This window comes from Enoplosus armatus, chromosome 15, assembly GCF_043641665.1.
Source record: "Enoplosus armatus isolate fEnoArm2 chromosome 15, fEnoArm2.hap1, whole genome shotgun sequence".
NCBI lineage: Eukaryota > Metazoa > Chordata > Actinopteri > Centrarchiformes > Enoplosidae > Enoplosus > Enoplosus armatus.
Window position 1 is genome coordinate 8564658 of NC_092194.1, and position 24111 is coordinate 8588768.

At 43.6% G+C, this 24111-nt stretch overlaps 2 protein-coding genes across 3 annotated transcripts in view; one reads left to right on the forward strand and one right to left on the reverse strand.

Annotated features, from left to right (window-relative positions):
- Positions 1-200: 200 nt before the first annotated feature.
- grem1b (gremlin 1b) lies at positions 201-749 on the forward strand. Of its 2 annotated transcripts, XM_070920587.1 has the most exons (2): positions 201-318; positions 433-749. In XM_070920587.1, exons 1-2 carry the CDS (start codon positions 201-203, stop codon positions 747-749), a joined length of 435 nt encoding a protein of 144 aa, XP_070776688.1. The 2 variants fall into 2 exon arrangements, with proteins under 2 accessions (XP_070776688.1, XP_070776687.1); XM_070920586.1 differs by having other exon boundaries at positions 201-749.
- A 1578-nt stretch (positions 750-2327) lies between these two features.
- Positions 2328-24111, reverse strand: part of LOC139297431 (formin-like) — a 48887-nt gene continuing 27103 nt past the window's right edge. Inside the window, exons 9-19 of the mRNA XM_070920093.1 lie at positions 22643-22704; positions 22309-22397; positions 21276-21405; positions 21029-21175; positions 20836-20895; positions 20618-20738; positions 14860-14952; positions 10201-10252; positions 5783-5932; positions 4614-4695; positions 2328-4502 (exon numbers count right to left, since the gene is read on the reverse strand). Coding sequence (XP_070776194.1) covers positions 4458-4502; positions 4614-4695; positions 5783-5932; positions 10201-10252; positions 14860-14952; positions 20618-20738; positions 20836-20895; positions 21029-21175; positions 21276-21405; positions 22309-22397; positions 22643-22704 — 1031 coding nt within the window. The 3' untranslated portion in view covers positions 2328-4457. The remainder of the gene's footprint in view (positions 4503-4613; positions 4696-5782; positions 5933-10200; positions 10253-14859; positions 14953-20617; positions 20739-20835; positions 20896-21028; positions 21176-21275; positions 21406-22308; positions 22398-22642; positions 22705-24111) is intronic.

The following is a 24111-nucleotide window of genomic DNA, read 5'->3' on the forward strand; positions in this document are numbered from 1 at the left end:
CCTTATAAAGTGCGAGAACATAATACGAGACATTATATTTCTCACTCACATATATAGTTATATTGTTTTTGCACTATAATTTCGTTTTGCATGCTGTGTCTGTACGTTTTTACGCAGCGTAAAAGCTTTGACAGCTGTGCGTAACCCGTCCAGAGTTTAAACAGTATAGGTGATGAATTATTTTCTTCTTCTCCCCAAGGATGGCCAACTCGAGGCGTATCTTGTGCAGTATGGTTTTCATCATGGGGTTGCTATCCTCTCCCGTGGACTCCAAAAGAAACCGAGGTTCACAAGGCGCCATTCCTCATCCTGACAAAAGCAACCCAAACGAATCGGAGCAGCAACCGCAGCCTCCGCAGGCGGGCTCCGGGTCCCGGCAGAGGCAGGGCTCGTCCTCACCGGCCGACGAGGTGCTGGAGTCCAGCCAGGAAGCTTTACATGTGACGGAGCGCCAGTATTTGAAACGGGACTGGTGCAAGACGCAGCCCCTCAAGCAGACCATCCACGAGGAGGGCTGCGTCAGCCGCACCATCATTAACCGCTTCTGTTACGGACAGTGCAACTCCTTCTACATCCCCAGGCACATCCGCAGGGAGGAGGGAGCCTTCCAGTCCTGTTCGTTTTGCAAGCCGAAGCGTTTTACCACCATGACGTTTACTTTGAACTGTCCAGACCAGCAGCCACCCACCAAGAAGAAACGCATCCAGCGCGTCAAACAGTGCCGCTGTATATCCATAGACCTGGACTAAAGACGCACAGAAATGTGTTGTGTGTGTGTGTGTGTGAGAGTGTTTCATATTCTTATTCTTCGCGGACAGAATTGTTGGTATAGAAAAAGAAAAAGACAGGCTGTCACACAGCCAAGAACACGTGCCTGTCTCCATCTAGGAGGAAGCATCCCTGAAGGTTTCCTACATGTAGGCTACAATCATTCTCTTCTTGCACAACGTGTGAACAAATATGGACAAATATGCAATCAACATTTCACTCCTCACCAGTTTGCCAAGTTTGAAAACAAGCATCACTGCACGGCAACGCTGACTTGGAATGGGCACGTTTTACGCACGGCTTCCTCACCCCGAGAGGACTGCATAACCCCGGTTTATTTAACAAGTCACTGTTCAAAACGCAGGAAAACATTCCTGTCCAGTGTTGTATTTTTGTGCGCATATATGTTTGTTTAACTGGATGTTTCCACTGTGTGGAATTTGACGGATGAGGCGATATTTGTAAATGAAAAAATGTGATTTTATTTCGATATTTCAAGAATCTTTCAAGGTTAATTGATTTCTGTGAATTTCGAAGTCCATCAGTAAAGTTTATTTTGTAAGTTGGGTGCCTACTCAGTTGTAGAGACAATAGGCTCCTATGTTAGTTAAAACGGACAATGTACAGTGGTGGTTTCTACAGTGTCGAGGTTAAATAGTTGTAAAATGTAAAGCCACCTTTGATGTAACCGGTTTCTTTATCCCTTTGATTAAATTATCTATGAAAACATAAAATAAACGGATGTTGGAATATTGTGCATATCATCTGTCGCTTTACGCCTGATGTAAAGAGGGAGTGTTAAACAACACAACGTTAAATTCAGCTCTCTTCACCTGCTGCTCTCCTGCTGCTGCATGGAGCACTCAAACCCTGGAACACACTTCACCGTAAAGCAAGTCAGTTTTATGAGAGAAGATGCCCTTGTTCCAATTATCCCTTGAAATGATGTCATTTAACTTCATTGCATTTTGTTACATGGCTCGCAGATCTAGCGGACTGGAAGGGGGGGGGTTAAAGTGCAAATGAGGTATTTCCTGCCTGAACGGCACCAATCCAGCGTTTAATAAATAAGTCTTAATAGTTTCTTAATTAGAAAGAAGCATTATTTTTCATCCATATTAAATAAAACAATTGGGATGATCTGAAATGCCACAGGTGTAAATCTACTTTCAAAAATTAAACTTTTTTTTTTCATCGGAACCAATTGGTGATTTATTGATCCTATAGCTTGACGAACTTAAACGCACCACAACGCAATTTGAATTACATTTTTCCTACATTTCCACTGCAAGGCACATAATGACTGCTGGTATTTTAGGGATGCAACAAAACAGGCTAAAACATTGAAATGTGCATCTCATTAAATTTCACATTCCTGAAATCTTAGTTCTCTTAAAACAAACTTCAAGGGACCTGACAAATTCCTTATGTTTGCAATGATAATCACTTTATTTTAGGAGTCTTCCAGGAACAAGTTTTAATGTCTAACAATGAGGCTTGATTAAATGACTCATAGTTTATTGAACAGCCTAGCTGAATTATGAATCATCAGATCCTCTTTGATGAGCTTTGCTCGGTGCAGCCTTACGGAAGTGCTGACAGACAAAAAATATAGATATTGGTCCAGTTTGTTCGACATCCAGTAGTTTATTCTTGAAATTTAAAACAATTCCATAAAATTACAGAGCACCTAATGAGAGCTACTGAAGGTTACATGAACCGACATACATACAGTTGAGGCTACAGCAGCTCCTTGGTCAGTATCAGCTCATTTCTTTTTTTTTAGTTTTTCAATCCCTCTGAAGTAAAACATATCATTTAAAGTTATGAAATATCTATCTATCTATAATATTTTTTTATACAAAATAAATGGCACACAGTGAAAGACTTTGGAGGGTTAAAAAAAAGTAATTCAAGGTGCAGTTTCATGGATAGTCTGATAATGGAAGTCTGTCTGAGGTATAACAACTCACATGGCTTAAGGTGATATGCTTAAATGTTCTCAAAATACAACCCTCATCTCTCCAAAACTAAACGGCAACTCTCTTCATTCAAATTCCTCCATTCCCTGCAAATCAGTGGGCACAACATACAAGTGATATCCAAGTGAAAATATATCTTTCATCTGACTGACCCATCAGGCAGCTTCCCGGTCAATTATATTACAACTCATAAAAATACAGCCTCAACGGGAGCAAAGCTGAAGGTTTTTGGCATAAAATAAATCTTTCCTTACATAAATAGACTTTTCTTGAACGTTACAGGGCCGTGGTTACATCTTACATTTTGCGAAAATTGAGTTTAATACAGTTTTTTTTAGAAAAAAAAAAAATCTAATAGGATTTCATCATGAAGCAATATAATTCATAAATCTTATAACAAGGAAACCACAGCCTTGCATAGGAAAAGAGGTGCAAAAAAGTGCAAGACATCTGAAAAACGCACGCAGCTAGCATAAGAGGGGAGTGCGGCTTATAGCAAGCTACGACACACAGCTACTGCAAGAAGTAAAGTGCCTAAAAGTGTGCTGGACGCAATGTGATGTACAGCACTCACTGAAGGACTAACAACTTTGCATAATAAATACTTAATATCTTGGGTGAGTGGGTGCGTGGCCAAAACTTGTTGTGTTCTTCTGATGTTTTCAACTACACGTGTGTGTGTGTGTGTGTGTGTGTGTGTGTGTGAGGGGGCCTCTGCTCGCTGCCAGGCCTCTGCTCTTCTCTGGCCGTCACCCAGGAGAGGTCAGTCTGGTGCAGCGCTACACGATACAATGAAACCTCCGTGTACCGATTTGTACGCACGCACATACACAATTTACACGCAATACGTCTTCATCTGCACTTGAAGCCTGGCGCAGATCTTTTATCGTACTCCTCGAAGCTGCACGGCCCCTGCCGATTCTACAGCATGACATATTTACAAGACTTTTAATGAGTGAATGAAAAGCTATCCACTTCAGCAAAAGGACACTGGAAACTGCTTCTTTTTTTACCACTTCCAGAGAGAGAGAGAGAGAGAGAGAGAGAGCGAGAGAGAGCGAGAGAGAGAGAGAGAGAGAGAGAGAGCGAGAGAGAGAGAGAGAGAGAGATCTGTTTTATCAATCTGAGCAGAAATCTCCAACGTCTTAACACTTTGAATATGTAGGAGCACTTTCACTTTGCTGTCTGTAACATCTGCTCTTCGGAAAAGAAATGGTTTCTCTTGTCGATCCAGAAGGAACCCTCGCGGATGTGTCAGCTGGCCCTGTTGTGAACCCCACTGACCCCTTGAGACCTTTCACAAGCTGGGCACTCAGGGGTCATGCCACGCTGGATGAATGAGATCAACCTTTGGCCTTTAAGACTCTAATCACCGCGGCCGTGTCAGCCACGCATCCTCGCTGCAGGCCCAGCCTCTATCTGTACAGCAGACAGAAAAAGCTCCACATGAGGGTGGTGGAGCGTAGGGTGGGGATGGGTGTGTGGGAGGGTGGAGAGGTGTCCAGTGTTGTTAGTAGGGCAGAGATACGGCAGTGGGAGTAGTATGAGTCCGGCAAGGTTTTATTGCGAGTTCGTACGGGACACTGAGGGCGGCCCGCTGCTGCTGAGGCAGGTGTTGAACAGAGGAGAGATGAGGCCTGCACACTTTCTGATCTCCAACTTTCTTAGCATCACCACTCATTTCTTCTTCTGCTGTGTCATTTTAGCTCAGCTGGAGGACACGCCGGCTTCCTTCTGCCGCAGCCTCTCTTTCTGTTGGCAAGAACCACAAAAACATTCGGTGTTATGGACTTCGGTGCGGACTCAAGAGAGAGTAGCTTTCAGGAAATTACATTTCTCTGCAGTACGTAGATCAGTTCTTACCAGACTGTTTGCATTGATCTTCTTGGTTTCGACTCTCTTCTCCGCTGTGATCTTCTTGATGTTTTCTTGAGCTTCTTTCAACCTATGGAAAAATAAAAAAACACAAGGACTTGATATTTGCAGACCTTTAGTACACACTGAAAGGTCTGGAACTAAATCCAGAAAATAGCACTTGTGTAACTTGTGAAAACAATATAAAGTCGGAAGCCTCTCATCACTGTGACCTTGTGAAGTAGTTTGTAAGAGCAAGACATTTAAGTATCTCCCTGGGGCACCCTGTGTCATGGAGCCATGAGGAGTTTGCGGTCAGTGAAAGCCCCATAAGTGAGAAGCAGTAGAGAATGACAGTGGGTTGATGAGATAATGAGGCAGCCTTTAAAAAACACTTGGCTTTTATGAGTGCACAAACAGTATTTAAAATAAAGTTAATTGTACATAAGCACAATCAGCTGTGAGTAATGTGAGACGATTACCTAGTAAACAATTAAGAGAGAGCACATGGATCCACTCCTCCATCTCACAGAGGGAGAAGAAGGCTCACTTCAGATAACTGATAAATGATTTTAGTGTGGAGGACACTAAGCCTAATCTCAGATTGATGATATGATACGAGGGTTTAGAGCCATGAAGGCACCACATGACCACACCGTTTGGCTGGACAGTAACGAACAGCTTCTCATAGTCCCGTTGTCGCCTCTGCACGTACAGCGCTGCTGCCCTTTGGGCTGCATGTCCAGCATCATTACAGTGTTTGTCAGTTCTCTCGGAAACGTCATAAATTCAGGCCCACAGTCCTACCATTACACTTACATTAAGTGGGGGGACTAACAAGAGGTCAATTCAAAAAAGAATAATCAAATTCCATGCAGCAGAGGTATCCCGACTTTTAGTCCCTAGTATGGGTCAAGCTGTATAAATACTGATCCTATATTTCCCATAATGCAACTCATGAGCATCTTTTGTTAGAACCTTTCTGCCTTGTAAATGCCCATTCAAACTCCATGCCTTAAATTTGAGTGAATGTTAGTTTTTAGAGATTATTTTTTTCAGACTTCAGAGCCACAGAGGACATTGTAGAGTAGCACTCCTCCCGACAAGTAAACTGACCTCCATGTGTCTTTCACAGACAAACTAAGAAATGGAAGAACCCCCACCAGAGTCCGACTCACCTCTCCTTGGAGATGGTCTTGCTTTGTCGTACCCAGCTGTTCTTGAAGTCATTACAAAACTCATACCAAAGCATGAAAATGTGACTCGGGGCCACTTCTTTCTCCCCGGACTTTGGCTTAACCCCAAAGTAGCTCACCGTGTCCTGGAAACTGTAGGGGAAAATAGAGCAGAGGCACAAAGAGTGTTGTCTTATCGCACATAAACACTTATAAATAACCTCAGGCACAAATAATAGTGTGAACTACTCCAGGTTTACAAGTCAAAGTTATAAACAGTAAAGTACAAGGAAGCTAAGGTGTGTATGCCCACAAAACACAGACAGAGGGTAAAAAACACAGCGCACACAGAGAATGATGGATGTAGAGTCGGACAGAAAGGCGAGAAACAGAGCTGGAAGGTGAGTGTCCACCCTGCTGGGCCACGGGGGAGAGCCAGCAGCGGCGGCTCCATTATCACATTGACCTCCACAGCCGGGAGGAAGACTGCCAGAGGAGACGGAGACAGCCAAGAACAGGCTGCTGCTCCTCCACACACACACACACACACACACACACACACACACACACACACACACACACACACACACACACACACACACACACACACACACACACACACACACACACACTCTCCTGTGGAACCCACACATATAGCTCCAGGAACATATTTACTGGCAGACAATCAAAGATGCGAATATGATTTGATGTATATGCATGGAAGCTCACTCAAACGGGTGTGCACACATCAGATCTATGCAAATAAACTGATTGTGGATCTTCTGTTTTCTGAGACTGTGGCAGTGTTGTAGGCCAGCTTCTCAGCCTAATTCAATTGTAACCAAATCTGAACTCTATGCAAGGCTCTCACAGGGCATGAAAAGCAGCCTGCTGCTTCAGATTCACTCCCTAACCCAAACATGAAAGACATTTTCTAGCCCTGCCTGTCAAAGGGTTGATAAAAGGGGGCAATGATTCAAGGGATGCTCCCTGTCCCATTGACACCCAGATAGGCTCTGACCTCCAGATGCTAGGTGGCTTTTTGCGACGCTAATCTAAGACATGTTCATGCGGAATGAAATGGTACAATATGCTGCCCAGACGGCCTGCTAAACGCTGAAAAATAGGGGAGGGGGGGGGGGGTTCTGCGTGCGCCTGCTTCCCATTTCCCAGTGATGCGTCATTTTGCTGGGATGCTCAAAAGAAAAGGGAGAGTGCTGTAGATCATCCTGTACGTTACAAAAGAAATCAGAGGCTCTGGGATGTTTAGATTGACCAAACAGACCTTCCGTCCCAGGTAGCTTTGTTGCAGCCGGCCTGGTCTGGCATGATGAACAGGGTCTCTTCTCCATCAGCTCCTCTCCTGACCCGGGGTCATCATGTCAGAGCATGCACAAATCAAGCAACAGCGCTTTTCCTTTTACCCTCCTGAGCACGTGCAACAAGCAGATACACAAAACTTCACTCAAAACAGATGCACACACGCTCACACATGCGAGTGTACCTATGAAACATAAACAAAATCAAGCAGACCTTTGTTGCTTGCGAGCGCAGAACAATTACACTTGTACACACAAGCACACAAACACACACTTCTGTAATCCATGCTATAAAGCCTTTGCCGTGAGAGGGTTTACTGCGGCACCCACAACCGGCATTCCTCACTGACAGCTATAAAAAAAGACCCATTAGAAAACCATGAGCAGCCGTGAGAATCAGGGAAATATTTGGACAGGCAACTCTGCATTCCTTTGTTTCCCCAGTCAGAAGATTACAGAAGTAAACTCCATGTTGTTGGCTTATTCAGCAGAGGCACTAAGTCGTTTTGTCTTCATGCAATACCCGAGCAGATAAATATACCAAGTAGCATCCATGAAACTGTAGCTGCATGGTGATGGGAGAGGAGGCAGTCGGGCCAAATGAAATTGGGCATGATGTGGGAGAAGGGGAACTTAATGAGACGGAACTGAGGACAGAACCAGAAAAACCTCAGTGGAACCCAAACATGAAGCAGACAAATTAGAACTGCATGTTGAGGAAAAGGCATCGGCACTCGCCATGATGGGCCATACTGCCAGAATGACTTTTTTATTTTTATTTTTTTTTACAAAAAGCAAAAAACAACCAGAAATGATCTTGATAGAGACGTCATTCTCATTAAAATGACACTGGTGTTTTATAATTAAGCACATTGAAAATGTCGCCTCATTTAACATGTCAACAATACTTTGATATTATTGTATCAAATTATTGTTTTACACGTGTGAAACGTTTTGCCTGATGTAATATAAGGTCACTAACATCAACTGCACACAGCAGTGCTTTGAGCCAAAAGCTAATTTTTAATAAAAACTGCTAATTTGCACAAATTTAAACACAAAGTACAGCTGAAGCTGATGCAGGTATTTGGTCATAAACCAAGTATTGGACAAATTAAAATTTTGACCTGGCAATCACACTAAATTCACCCTGAGGCAACCACGAATATCAGCACCAAATTTCATGGCATTCCATTCAATAGCTGTTGAGGTATTTCAGTCTGGACCATAGAGCCACACCGCTAGCATAACTAAAAATGATTACAGCTACATTTATTTGAAAATTGATTAATAGTTAATTATTTTTCAATTTTCATTCTTGTGTGAATTTAATACCTTTGTGCTTTTAGACAAAGCAGCGTGTGAATTGTCTCTGGAAATTGTGATTGACATTTTTTACTATTTTCTCACATTTCATAGACCAAACAATTAATCGAGAAATTGGCAGATTGATCGATAATTAAAATAATCATATTTATTTTATTTTAAACCTATTTAGCATTTTTTTTCATTTTTTCCTATTTAACATTTCGGTCATAACCAGCCCTGATTCTTGTCAATATCCTGATGCTGATTCACCCCGTCCTTCTCACTGGCGGTTGACTTTGACTCGTGGGCGTCTAAACTCACAGGACTCCTCATGAGGAAGAGGCCGAGGTATTAGGTAGCACTAAGGATGTGTTGTCTTCCTTTATTAACACCGAGCCATAACGATTGTATGAGGATACCTCATCCAGTGCAGATGTGAGAGCCCACCCAGGGCCCTGGTGAGCCCGCTGACGCCCATATTCATCAACAGCGTGTCACTTTTATGAGGTGGCTCTGTGGGAACCTGAGAAAGAGACCCCCCCACCACCTCCCCTCTGTCCCTCCTGCTCTACCTAGCGCCAGTCAGCCAGCCCCCTCTTTAGATGAAATTAAAGGAAAACTTCATTAAAAGGCAAAGGTGCTGTCAGCTGCGGGGCCTTTTTGAGCAATATCCCCCTCCAAGTTCAACGCCTTCATTACAGTGGTGTCACTCATGCACAAGAGGGTGCACGCACATGCACACGCACACACGCACACACACACACACACACACACGTCAGTCCAGTTCAGCGGATGGAGATATCACTATACGGCGAGGGCGGGGTGAGGGGCCAGGACAGACAGTGAGAGGTGCAGTCCCTCAGCGATTTACTTGGCTTAAAAACAGCAACATGAAACAGAGCAGTTTGGAGCCATTCGCTCCAAAGCAATCAACTTCCTAATTGTTTATCGTTTCCATTTTTCTGCGTCCGTTGTCTTTCACTTTCTCCTTTATGTGCATTCATGATTTATTTTGGAAGTGGGAGAGTTACGATATAAAGCAAACAATTCTGCTCTCTATCCAAACAAGGCACAAATAATCTATTTGCTTTGTTTGTCTGCTCCACCATCTTGTTCCAATATGAAATGTTCCAGATATGATTTCACCCGGACAGCGAGCTCAGCGGCTGCCAGTGTGTCTTACGTCCTATAAATCAGATGCCTCTCAGAAAACTCTTGGGAGTCTTCTGCGCAAAACATGGCAGATAAGAATGATAGGAACTGCAGGGGAGGAAGCACAGGGCGTTCAGGCCTAAAATACAGTACGCTGCACGTTATGTGTGTGTGTCGACATCCACTGCTGTCTCTGGTGAGCATGGGCTTCTTCTTTATTTATCTTTCAGACAAATTACAAAAGGCCAAGAAGTAAGCACAGGTGTATAGATACGTAATAAAATAACAACAACAAGAACAATCCCTGTTTAGTCAAAGTTGGTTTGAATTTTTCAACAAGGCAGAGAACCACGATACTGTGAAGCCCCTTCATCTTACCAGAAACCTTATCAGCTGGTGCTAATAATTATATACAACCAGCAAGCATTAGTGCTATCAGATACCAGCTATGTTATCTACGTAAAGCATGCTAAATAATTCAACGCTGCTATGTGACTTTTGCAATCCATAACACTTGGCAGACCGCCCTTGTTCAGGGATGAAATTCCACAGGAAATATAAATATTTTCTATCCTAAACGTGATCTTTTATTCATAATATAAAGTGCATCTCGGCTTGGGATTGTTAAAGTTGGTCTCCTACCTTTTCTGTGCTGCGTTGAGTCGGTACTCTTCAGCAGAATGCTCCTTTTGAGCTGTAAAAAAAAAAAAAAAGAGAAAATATTGGATTCAGATCGATCATGGGGCAGCTTATGGGGCTTTCAGTGACATAGATAACCAAATGTTTGCGCTGCAAGCCAATGAGAACTCATCCCAGGTCACCGGCGGAGTCCGGGGGGGGGGGCGCTGTGTTCATTAGCCATCCTTAAGAGTGGTCAGGTGAGGAGAAAAGAAGAAGAAGAAGGGCTCTGGGTTGAGATGTCATTGACACAGCGAGCATGTTACCCAAGTGACAGTTAAGCACATTGTAAAGTTTGACATGCGTTGACGCATGAGAGTGTGAGCCTGTGACGCCTGGCCGTGGGGCGGGGAGCGGTGGTCTGTTTGCAGAGGTGTGTGTGTGTGTGCGTGCGTTGACATACATGTGCGTGTTCGAAGCAGAGCTGAAGCAGGGGTGCAGGGTTGAGCAGAGAGGCTTGGGAACTGGAGGCTCCTGTGGACTCCTGCCATGTAAAAGTGTCTAAATGCAAGGCAGATGTGTGCGGTGGGCCAGGCCGAGGTGCAAGAATTTATCTAGGGCCAGAGAGTGCCTGTGATCTCAGATTTATTGCATTTTTCCAGATTCATCCCTTTTACAATGATGGGGGACCTTTCCTACTTGAAGATTTAAGAGCGGGAAGTCTCCAAAAAATTGTTCAAAGGCAGGTTTGGGGGTCTTTTGGGAGAAGGTGAGCTTAAGCCTTCGACCAACCAGCCCTTTTACTTTTTTTTTTACATGTATGTGGGCAAGGGGGCTGAGGTAAACCTAATGAAGGGAGGTTGTGGCCATGTCTGGGATAGAAGGAGGAGGGGGGAAGAGTAGAGGAGGCCGTGACCAATGGCGTTAGTCTCAGTGGGGGTCAGGCTGGCGCCTGAGGTACCCCTCTGGTGCGACTGTGCAGAGGTGGCACTGGAGCCGAGAGGCTGAGGGAGAGAGAGAGAGAGTGGCCCAGAGAGAGAGGATGTGTGAAGTTTCTCTTCCTCCGCTCCCTGTGTAAACATGAAACCAGTAGTAGCTAACTAGAAAGTTATGAGATGTACATGCTGAGAGGGACAATAAATTAGGGCTTTAAAACTCTGACACACTTTTCCAAACCGCTGCTATACCTGGCAGCTAGATAACAAAGAGAAGGAAAGCAGTCTAAGAGGGGTGCTGAGGATTTCCATCCCTCTCCGTTTCCCTACACCACCTCTACTTGACCACAGATGCATCCCGAAGACTTCATCAAAAACAGGTTCCCTGGCCAGTTGTTATCTGCAAATTCTACTTGGTCTATGTAATTCACAGTTCTTCTGAATGAGAGAAATTTAGGTTAATAGGGCCTGAGTCACTGACAACAAAGAAAACAAACGGATGTGATGATGCACATGTATTTCCAAAGAGAGCCGGTGGAATGAGACTTATACAAGCTGAGATAAAAAGCAGGAATTTGTTTTCAATTAGGTTTGTATTCAACGCGAAAAATATGCCCGTCAGAGTATCCCCAGAGGTTTCAAAGAGCTCCTATTAAAAAGGGCAATACAAAGGCAGTTGATTAGATGTTGAAACCCCCATGGTCTGATCTGGGAGGCTGTTTTTTTTTTACCTTAAAGAATCGTTCTGAATGAGAGCTTCGCGTCTTGAAAGAGAGAGAAACAAATTGTTGGTGAAATACAAAGGCACATTCCAGGAAATCATCAGTGAACGAGATCAGATTAACACTAGGTGAAATACATCTCAGAGGCTAGAGAGGAGCTGGGCTAAAAACCGGAGTGAAACCAGCGACGGGACAAGCACAGGAACAGCCTTACAAGAGAACGGATCGCTGGATTTCAGAGGTGTCCCCCTGTTAGATCTGGGAGAGATCACACAGGCAAGTTTAAGAGGCAGAGCGCAGGGCGTTTGGGTTCACCTGCAGGCCCCGCTGTGAGCCTCTCCACAGGCTGGGTTATGGGTCAGTGCTACTCAGAAACACAACTCTCAAGGTCTTTATCTGCTGGTGTACTTTGATCCTCTCATATGAGGAAGACGTTACACTCCACAGATAGTATTTCGAGGCCTCTAATGACGCACTTCTCAACACTGTTTCTTAACGGTTCATTTCGACATCTAAAATCATGTGTCAAACACATGCATCTGCGGTCGGCCTCCTGAGCGTTTACCTGGGTGAGAAATTCACTCATTCACTGATGAGTCAGAGTTTAAGAGCCTCGGCCGCTCTTTGATGTGAGAGCCGTTGCTTTGTTTTGCATCTTGAAGTCATGGAATCATCACAAACGATGATTACGCACCGCTCCTCCCTGAAGCGTGGGCAACAGCTCGAGGAATTCTGTTTATGAAAGAAAGGTTTACAAGTATTCCAACGCAGAGTTTATATTCAAGATGTGCCTTCGCAAACCAATGCCATTTTGTAGCCAGTGGCAACCCCAGTGGTTTTAAAAGCTTTCAAATATTCTGCGATACTGACCAAAGCTCAAGGGAGACTTTGGCACTCAGGAGTAGTCAAGGTGGATAAGCTAACCAGAACAATGTCATGGCAAATGAACACAGACTCGGTATGCAATAACAAACATCTTTTCAGGAATTGTACTTCAAACACGGACTCCCCACAAATTTTCACTCTGCGCCGCAAACATGTGGCTACAATCTCCCTGTGAGATACCTCATCTGACTCTTTTATGACAGAGTGAGTCTACTGTTTCTGTGAATGTAGTCTAGTCCTTGTGTGATAGGGACACTTTCCTCTGTCTGATGCTGATTAATGCATCAATGCAATAAGTCTTTGTACTTCAATGGTTGTTTAACCCAAATTACAAAAAACATATTTCGTCACTTGCCTCTGGTGGCATCCAGCCATGCAGATAGTTCTGAGTTTCTTTTTTGCCAAGGTTTTGAAATATGCGCCTCTCAGATTTCTGCCTCCACGCCAATATTTTGTAGGTGAACAGAATGTTGTTTGTGGTTCTCACAGCTTTGATTACAGGTTGCCTGGTGGTTGAAGTTGCTTACCATATAACTGAACCGTCCCCAGTTCAATACCAGTCACTATAGTACAAGATACAGTCCTGTATAGTACTACCCTTGCTAAGATAAAAAAAAGTCTGCCTGCATACTGGTACCAAGTCAGACAGGATTTTGTCAATAGCTGGTGCACAAAAACAAGTAAGGATTCTTGCCTAAAGGGATCAACAAACAAGGACAGGACAAAGGCTGCAAGCAGGTAGCTGCTACACGGGCCAACCGGTCAGTTTCTGGTGCCACATTTACTGTTTATCCAGGCACAACTGAATCAAGTGATGTGACAGCAGGAGAAAGAGATGGAGCCCTCTGTGGCAAACTAAGATGCCTTAATGGCTTCAATGGGATGCAGAGGGAGGTTTGTGTATAATAAAGCCTCTGTGAAACAAACGTGGAGCAGCGCACGGGTCTCTAATGGCCAGCATGGACCATCACTTTAATGACAAGACAGTCATAACTCAGGGAAATGTGTACACAGTCACCTTCATTAATGAACCAACCAAAGTACTCGTGTTTAAATTCTTACAGTTTGCTTCCTGCAGAAGTAATGAGGGTTGAAAGGGACTTAGATGTGGATGGATTCTGTTCACCTTTCTTTCTTGGAAGCTACTAAAACTATATTAAAAAGGTGGCAAGGAAGAGAGCATGAGAGCACCAGCGTCTGGGTCAGAAGGGGGACAGACGGCGAGATTATCAGAGCAGGTCGTGGAAGCTTCTGTCCCGGTGGTCCCAAGACCTGATCCACTGAGGCCGGCCAGTCTTTACAAGGCCGCAGCCAGAGATGTCCTGCCAGCTTTATGGCAGCCGAGAGTACATGAGAACCATGTTCGAGGCAATGTGATCCCCTCTACAGGCCCGTAGACCCCTGTCCTCACGCTGTCTTACGGCGCACCGGGACGCCCTCTCCCAGCAAGAACAAAAAAACCCACACACATACATGCACTACGAGGCAGATTCTGCACCACCCAGCTGACTGTCTGACATGGCAAAAAACATAATTATACCTTCCTCTTTTTTAAAAGGTCCCACGCTGCGCGTCTAGGTGAAAATGGGTCTTTTCTGGCTCTGTAAGCTCGCTTTCATGACTATCTCCTCGGCCGTAAATCCTCTGTCCAAACGAATGTTTCATCTTTGAAGACACTGAGAATTTTGTTTGGGGTCCTTCACAACTTTACACGAGACGGGCCAGCTTATGAGCAGGCCCGAGGGCAAACACCGGCGAGAACTTGAGTGTGTCATTGTGCATGATTTGGGGGGAGTTGGAGAAGGTGAAACATCTTATGCCTCCTCTTGACTGACAGAACTCAGAATATGGAAAAATCATTGATTTAATACATTGTGTTAAAGTGGTAATCAATGATTTCCTAATTTTTTGTTTTATTTTTTTTGCTGTCTTGTGGTGCTAAAGTTTCTACATGATGTGCATCAGCGACATAATTAAAGGGACATTTGTTTACATATATTTGGAATTTAAAAAGTAAAAACTACTAAATGATGAGCAAAATTAATACATATTTATAACCAGCAAACCATATGTGGGACAATGTTTCCTTAATGTTTCCGTGTCCACAGTTTCTCCACTGATGATATCTGAGCTCGACTCACCAGCAGAGATGAATCCTTCCATCTTCTCCATGAAGGGCTGGAGGTGTTCCTCTGACGAGCTGGCGCACACCTTCTGCACGTCCTTCTCACAAGCTGCAAGAGAGAGCAGAAACGAGAACGGAGGGAAACGATGAATGACAGAAGAGGCGGAAATGACTCTTAATGAAGGGAATGGAGGAAAATGTCATTCAGGGATATAAAACAAAGAAGAAAACAAATTAATAACATGGTGTCGTTAAACACAGTGAAATTAAGTTCATCAAAATGGGGGAGGCAGACAAGATCACTTGGAACAACTTTATCTACATCTTCTTCCCAAAAAACAAACATTTTGTATTATATATATTTTCTTTTCTTATTATCTTCTCTTTCTGTAATTGTCCTCTTTTATTTGTGAAGTGTCCTGTGACACTGATCATTTTAAACTTGAAATAAAGAGATGTATTGGAAAGCCACAGACACACCCCCCTTGTTAAATGAACAGAAAATGACAACATCAGTGTGTGTGTGTCATTTCGCTTAGCAGTAACTTTGAATTCAATTTGAATTTGAAACATGAAACTTTATTTTATTTATATTTTTATTTGTAAATTATTTTGGTTTTTTCCACCATGATCCACTCCTGTCACCTGATACTATTGGTGGAGAGCATCCCATGGTTTACAAATACGTAATACTTGCCTGTTGTTCTACATGTTGTTGCTGTTCCTGATGTCTTAATGCGGTACATGTGAGTGCAGCAGATGTGTTTGCTGTTTGCGGATGGGTTTTCTGTGCCGTGCCAAATGACCCAACTCACACGAGCTCAGAGGAAACAGCCGTGACTGAGCGAGTTCCAGCCGAACCGTCTCCATTTCCTCTAAACTGTAAGCCTGGGTTACTTACTATACACACAGACGCCTGGTGAAAGAACTTTGGCACATTCCTCCAACCTGTAAGTCATTAATGGCTGCAATAAATACCTCCACTTGCTTATGACTCCATAGCTAAATAGTTCTGCAACACAACAAGAGCATTAACAGGTCTGGCCGCTGTCTCACTTCACTGTGTCGCCGCTTTTAGATCCGAGTTTGGCTCTCATGTGTTTGCATGCGGAGCTGCTGCACCTGCAGCTCGGTAAACTCAAGTCTATTACATCTTTCATTTATTGGCTGTCTTAATAAATCAGACAGGAAACACAACGTCTGAGCATTAAAATTGAGGAGTAAAATAAAAAACAGAAATCAGCAACCATACAAACATGACAACCAAAATATCCTGTTGGGACAAACCACATTTCCTTACCAGAAATCCCCCAACTCAAAAGGACCCATTAAAACAGTGTTCAAAACAGCAAGTCTACAATTTAGAGGCGGCTCTCTTCCAAATGTGGTCCAGACAGCAAAGGCCGCAAGGAGGAAGCCCACAAAAACACAGCAGCTGTAAAGAATAAAAACTGAAAGCTCGCATTTCAGACATTGTCTCGGAGTGATAATACATTTTTTAGAGGAGTGCATTCAAAAGGAGGATTCTCCAGTAACTGACTGACGCCATGTGTCAGGTTAGACTGAAGACCTTAGAACTTAACGAAAATAAATAAATAAATAAATAAATAAATGCCCAAAATATAAAAGTGTTTTTAAATATAGTATTTATTTTAAATGTGTGTATTAAATGTTTGTAATCAAGTAATTGTACATAACTTCTGCTTTGATGGGCTTCCCAAATATGGAGAAAATTTAAATGATGAAAAAAACTAAAATTGTGTCCTTTGTTCTTGTGGGCTTACTAGTCATTACTTTGTTTGGAGTATTTTTTACTGTGTGTTTTTCTTAAAATTTGGACCAAGCATGTAATTCTGAGTAAATGTGTGATATTTAAGTAAAAGTGTAAATACATTTTCACTGTACACTGTATCATCCCTACTGTTAACTGTTACAATAGCTTGCCTTCTCTGTTTGTGACCACTGAGGAAGCACAAAGCTGATTTACAACAACAACAACAACAACTACACAACAGTGTCGGCCCCTCGGCTGCTGGTGGCACAGTTTGTGTCCAGTCATGTAGCCACAGAGGACTAGCTTCCCACCACAGACAGACAGGATCATGATGGGAGCCACATCACCGATCTTTAAAGCCCTTCCACTTTAACTACAAGGGGGAAGCAGATGAGATTACAGCCAGTGGACTCTTTGGAACTGGGCTGCTAATATTCATCAAGACATTATTGAAAGCAGTGAACAGAGGACTGTGAATTTTTGTATGGCTATAAGTCATTTGCAAAATCAGCTGATTAACAAGCGGACTGTGTTAAACCAGAAGAAATGATTGCTTTTCGTGAGCCAGATTTGAGCTTCCATGTGAAAACACATCCAACGGGAGCCACAGGTACAGTATGCCACACTGTGGGAATAAATAAAAAGGGCACTGAAGAGGAATCAGTGCCCAATCCATCACATGACAATGGGAGAGAGTCAACTATTGTAAGCTATTGTGTAACATGAGGCAACATGACAACAAGCTTAGGGTGAAGGGGGGGGGGGGGGTGTTAGAGTAAACGCGAAGAAAAACAAACTCCAGGATTTACCCTGTGTGGTTTGCATAATGGGTGACTTTGATGTCAATATGATTTTAACCGCAGTAAGCAAGAGCCCCCACTGCAGCTACCAGGAAATCACAGCACAGCAAGACAATGCACAACTGTGTGTGTGGATGCTTAAACAGTGAATGGGTAGCCTGCGGAACACCACAAGATGAGGGAACTAGCTGTTTGATGAATGTTTCTGTCTCAGAAATGTGGCCATAATAGCCCCCCACCTCCTGTCTCTGTAGCTCTGCATCATTGCTGAAATAAAAACTGAGGGAGCAAACGATTAGACAGAGAAACGCATGATAATACACAGGTGATTCCTTTCTTTTTGCACATTGTTGTGCAAGATCAGTTCCAACTAATAATTCAATTAAAATATTGTTATTGTATTGTTTTCACTTTTACAAATACCTGTGTGTAGAATCAGAAGGTGAACTCTTGAGTCCTGCTATAAAAAAGTTTTTTGGGAGGTACTTACGTATGTATTTAACTTTTTTACCTTTCATCAGAGGTTAAACCAGTACAGTGCTCCAGCCCTGGCATATTCTAGTTATTTATACCTGGAAAGTGAATTCTCTCACTGATCCCCAATTATCTCCAATCCCAGCAGACTGTCAGACTTCCAGTTCCCCTTGAGCCAGGATTTTGCCTCAGTAGGGAGGTAAGACGCTCTCTCCCCTTTCAACTCCTCATAAATCAACCCATATCCATCGAACTATAACCCTTCTCCTAAAATGTTCCTGCAGAATGCTGTGCTGACAGGTAGAGACATCAGGTAGGACTTAGAATATGAGGTGGAGCATTAACCCTTGTTAAAATGTGGATGCGGGGAGCAGAGAGAGTGGCCACGATCAGTCACTGCTAAATGCATCTATAATCGCCATACTAGCTCAATATGTGTCTACACTCTACATCATGTACTGTGAAATAAAAGTAGTTTTGATCAACCTTTTTATAAAATATAGCACAAATATGGGCCCATTTAATTTATAAATAAGATGCACTTCAGACTTTTCTTGAATCGCCGTTAACAACCAGACAATGACAAATATCCAAAAAAGTAGCATTACTTTTGTCTTATTTGGTCAGACGAGCGGCGACTGTACTTCGGCTCGCCGACTTCACACATGCCGTTCAGAGCGAAGCCTCCGTCGTAAAACAGAGCTCAGGCTAAAGGCCCTGCCTGAACCTGACATTAAAGGCCATTTAAAATCAGGACACTGTCTGATTTGCCACGGTGATGAATGCCTAACCCGGGCCAGGCCTTCTGTGAAACACTAAACTCCCCTGAGCAGCAAATGAGCTCTGACTGTTTCTTTTTATTTGATCCTATTTCATTCGGTAGCGTCCCTGCCTCTCTGTCCAGTCCAATTACGCAGCAGTTAAAGGGATCTTTATGTAGGTACTCGCTGGTCTGAGAGAGTCATCTTCCAAGTCTGACTTAGCAACTGAAGCTGTGCTGGATTTCTAAAGACAAACCTAATCTTTGGTTTGGGTGCTGTGTCCCAAAGGTAATTGCACTACTATACATGATGTGAGACAGAAACAGAATAGAATAGATTTATCTTTATGGGAGCTGAGCGTCCTACAGTGGGTTTAGGTCCTCGTGGCCTCCCACTCATCCCTCTCCCCCCTGAGAGAGGTCATCACCCTCTCCCCAAACAGGAAGCCCCATCAAAAGGGGATCATGTTTCTGCACAAGCCAGTGAAGGAGAGGGCAGCCAAGTCGGACGGGGACCCGCTCCTGAGCATCACTGATGACTAGACGCTGCACACACACACACACACACACACACACACACACACACACACACACACACACACACACACACACACACACACACACACATAGCGTCGTCACGTCTGCAAACACACTCAAGTGCAAATTTAAATACAGTGCGCTGAGTTTTGTAAGAGAGATGCACACAGAGAACTTCTGTCTGAGGAGGAGGCTAAGCTAGGAGAGATGAATTGACTGCCAGCACCAAGTCTCCTGACCTTTGACCCAAGCCTGGAGGGCGAGACACTGCAGTCGCCACCTCAGGATCAGGTGAGGGGCAGGCCGCCTCGCCTGTCTCAGTCAAACAGAGCGAGCGAACCAAAGTGTGACTCAGTGTTAGCCTCTTGGTGTCAGACACAATGTGGATGGAAGTGATCTGTGTTAGCTTCATAATTAAGACCACTTGCTTTCTTTAGGCTGGTTTATAATAGCCAGGCATAAATATTTATTCCTGGCGGCTGGAGGGGATAAAAATGGTGGGAGTCAGAGGTGGAGCTCGCCAAACATCCAGAATCTAACGCTCGCCCCTGTGATGCTAATACCCCTGAGGACTACTGTGCCAGACTGTGCTGCAGCAGAGATCAAATACGAGGGCCCTTATGTTGCATTTATTGTCTTCAGGTCTTCCATTTTTCCTAATAAATGAGTGACAGCTTGAGGTGGGTCTGGGTACTTTAGTAGACTCTTTGTATTTTTCCCCCAGGTCAGAGAGGAGAGGGCTTTAACAGCAATCTAAAAAACGTAGGGGAGAGCTGCGGAGCATATCTAATTGCTTTCATATGCCGTATTATTGGTTGATTTAAATAACCACAGACACCAGGGGCACTGGGGGGCATCGCCTTTAACCTCCGCATGGCCCTGACCAAGACTGACTGACTGACTGGCTGGCTGACTGGCTGGGTTACGGAGTGGCTTGGCGCCCACGACACTCTGAACACAGAACACCACTATCGCATTTACTTATTTATCCCCCGATTATCACTCTGATGCTTCCTCAGTGAGCTGCTCTTTGGATTTCACTCCTGCTTTTAAGTGCTCTAGAACAAAGACAGGTAGATGCTTCTTTGGGTAGCTGTTCTGTCATTGGTCCTGAAATAAGAGAGGTTGTGGTGTTATGATGATACTGCTGTTAAGATACAAAGTCTGGAAACTGTGAAAAGTGGCCTCAGGCCATCCAAGGTCCTGAATACACCCACAAGCCTCTCTGCACAAGGGAGGAAGAGCACAGGGGATGCACATTTACATTTAAACTGCTCTGCTGAAAGACTGTAATGTACACAATTACACTGACTGATTTACAATGAAACAAAGATGACCTAAGCAATAAAATGCAATGTGGTGTGCAGTTTAAGCCTCGATAAGCACCAGTGGAAATGAACATACTTATACAACCGGGCACATGTCCTACCTGTCAGATCTTTCTTCAGCTTCCTGATGTCCTTGGCGAGGTCATCAAACTTAACCTGAGCAGCCTGGAAGAAATCCTGAGGCTCCGGCAGAGGGAACACACTCTTGTCTGTGCCGGCATGCTGGAACAGTGGCGCAAACATAAAAGTGTGTGAGCGTTGAGGAACAGATGTTATAAGAGTGTAAAAGATTTTGTGAATTTGACCGAGAGTACCTTACCTTGTCAAAATTACGCAGGTAGTATAAAACAACATAATCCACCAGATTCATACGGTTGTCCTGAGGAAGAAACAAGTGTGATTATACCCTCCATTACATATTGAGAAATCACTGTGATTTGATTTGATTTGACTTGGCTAATATTTACCAGAAAATGATGGGACTTTGGTAAGAATTAGAGGTGTTGGATTACCCTGCTCTTGACGTCCTTTAGTTTGGGGAGGATCTCCAGTCCAAATCCATCAGCCTGACCTCTTGTTCTGTTCCCTCCGTTCATATAGTTCCCAAAGGCCAGAACAAGACCCAATACATCCCGCAAACGATTACAATCTAACAGATCCTGACACAGATACACACAAACACACACACACAGCCTTTGGGTTAATAAACCCTAACGTAGCTTAATTCTGAAGCAGTGTTTGTTGACGTGACGTTCTTACTTTGCAGACATTTGAGATGATCTCCACCTTGCGGCGGATGGAGGAGATGGTATCGAGGAACACTGACTGAAAGATGATGCAGTGGGATCGGCCCGCGAAGTCGGGAATCTGGGAGAGCTCATAGAGAAACCTGGGAAACAAAGGGGGGGGGGGTGGTGGTGGTGGTGGTGGAAGAGAACGGGGTGTGATGTGTTATGACAGAATTAAACAAAATGTCTAACAGGAAGAACTATTTCGGGTCTTTGGCAGACCGTACTTCCCCCCTGTGCAGGCCGGCTAAGTCAATGTTGCTGCTCACAGGCAGCTGATAGTCATGAGCGGCACTGCTTGGCTGGGTTTGAAAGGTCCACGGGGTCGGGTGGAGGGAGAGCAGCGAGCGGTGCACAGAGACTGATCAAAGGTAGCTCTGGCCTGATGCGGGACGACTTGTGTAAACAGTGCTGTGTCAGAGGGGAGCGGAGCGGTAACATCCTGCGTGATTAGGCCCTGCTGATGGAGGGAGACACTGAGTAGGGATGACTCGGGCGGCCGTAGTGACAGGTCTGGTCAAACATGGAAATAGGAAGGCCAGGCTGAGCGGCACCGCTGGGTCCGGGCCTTGTTAACTGGCTCGGACTACTTAACCCAGACAGGAACTACTGAACTACTGAAGCAATGTCCATTAATGCACATGTTTGCACACACACAAAGTTGTAGAAGACCACATAAGAAAATAAAGGAATAGACAAATGATGCCCCAAAGTGTAAACGATGTAAACCATGTTTATGGTTAGTCTTGTTTGACCAATGACCTTTAAGCTCAAAAGAATGAATAAATAAATAATACTGGAATCATTTCATTTTGTTTTTTCCATTAATTTCCTGTGAAATCTCAGAAACCCATGTAAATTAATTTAACTTTAAAGGGTCAAATATCTGGCAAATACATACTGATAGCACTAAACTCAATATACCTTAATTTCTCTGATAAATACAGGCAGGTTTATCATGATTTATGAATGTATTGTTTTGGTTTTGGTAGAAGCGATCTTACTGTTCAGGTTTGTCCAGCAGTTTGACTTCATCTTCTTTGGAATTCTCATAATGTCTCCTTATCTTGTCCATTTCATCGCTGGTGGCCCTCTACAAAAGACACACAAAGTCCAAAATCAAGGTGTATATCAAAACAGTTAAATATGTTCAGTAAGAGAAAGACATTCAGTAGAAATCTGAACAGGTACTGCAGTTGTTGCAGTGCAGGATGCTGCACCATAAGAAAAGAATATGATATAGTAATACTAATTTGTAGCAATAAAATCGTATGACTTTACAACCTTATGTTCTCAATGTTTTTATTATCTTAGACAGACTTGCTCCTTCATACTCACATTTTCATATAAAGCCTCAATGGTCTCCAAATCCACCACAGAGTTGTCCACAGTAAGAACAGCTGGAACAGTAAAGACATGCATTATAAGTAGTCAGTCTTATAAATGGATAAGATCTGGGTCAGAGCATTCAGCCTTTTAAGTGCTGCCAGTGCTTGAAGAACAAACTTGTTTTTCCGACTGGGGACGTACACTCATGACAGCCCTGTAATTTTGTTGTACTTTGGTTAATAGAACATTGTATATACATATTATATATTGTAGGAGAATGAAAAAACTAATGTCAAAATTAGCAAAAAGGATCGACCAAAACATTCATGTAAATCCATTCAATTGCCATGTAGTTGAATTATACACCTAATTTAGAATATTAGCTGAGGTGGTGAAGCGTGGCCACGCTGTGGGGGCAGATACATGTGAGGCAGACTGGGTGTGAGGCCACAGATGCTGGCCCAACACTGGCACAGACTCAGGGATGAAGTCCCTCGCTGCAGCTCAAAACCTGAAACTGCCTAACCTCTGGGCCCACAGCTAGAACCACCACAGCCGACTGTAATGATTTTTAGAGTGAGGCGGGAGAAAGTGAGCTGAGCCAGAAACACAGGATGCAGGAGGAGGGAGAAGAGGGTAGATAAAGGCTGGCAGAGATCAGGATTCAGACACCAAAGGACTGAGAGATAATATGAAAAAGAAGGACATTTCTTGAACTCCTTCTCCTACATGCTGCATGTTTGTTTAGCTTGACTCACACAGTAAAAACTAAAGTGCGCAGGGAAGGCAGAATATAGAGGACGGCACAAAAAGAGAAAGTGACTCCTGTTCTGTGTCTGGGTGGTGTCACAGGTTTATGGCTTAGTGGGGGGGTGGGGGGCGACACACACGATGGGAGGGATGGCTCCAGTGCTGCTGGATCAGCTGACAGTTGTCTGGTTGGTGTCGCCTGTACACCACCTACTGCTCTCAGATCAGTCACTCAATGTAACAAACCATCACTGTCACCAAGACCAAGAACTGATGTAGTGATAACTACACAGTAAATGTATTCAGTGTCATAAAGGCATAGTGTTAAACCTCAATGCTTTCTGATTATAGATCATATTTTGTGTGAAGTGTCAGAAAGTGTCCAAAACTAAAAGTTGGCAAGAAATATTTAAAGGAAAACTATGCAACTTTTGAATAACAGCCACTGTGGTCACAAGTGACAATTACAGGGTGACTGTAAACAGCACAATGTAGTGTAACAGTAGAACAAGTAAAGAAAAGTCACAAACTGACTTCAGCAATCCTAGACACACCATAAAATCTAGCTTAAGTTTGGTAACATTAGCTAATATTACATTAGCTTCTAAGCATATAAACATTAAAGCAAAACTGGGTAACTTTTGATAAATAGCAGTCAGTGTGGCCACATGTGATAATTACGAGATGCCAGTAAATTATAAAATGTTTTGTAACAGAAGCACAATGTC

Bases quoted from the DNA above. Each gene is read 5' to 3' on its own strand.
- grem1b (XM_070920586.1), top strand. From the start codon at position 201: ATGGCCAACTCGAGGCGTATCTTGTGCAGTATGGTTTTCATCATGGGG.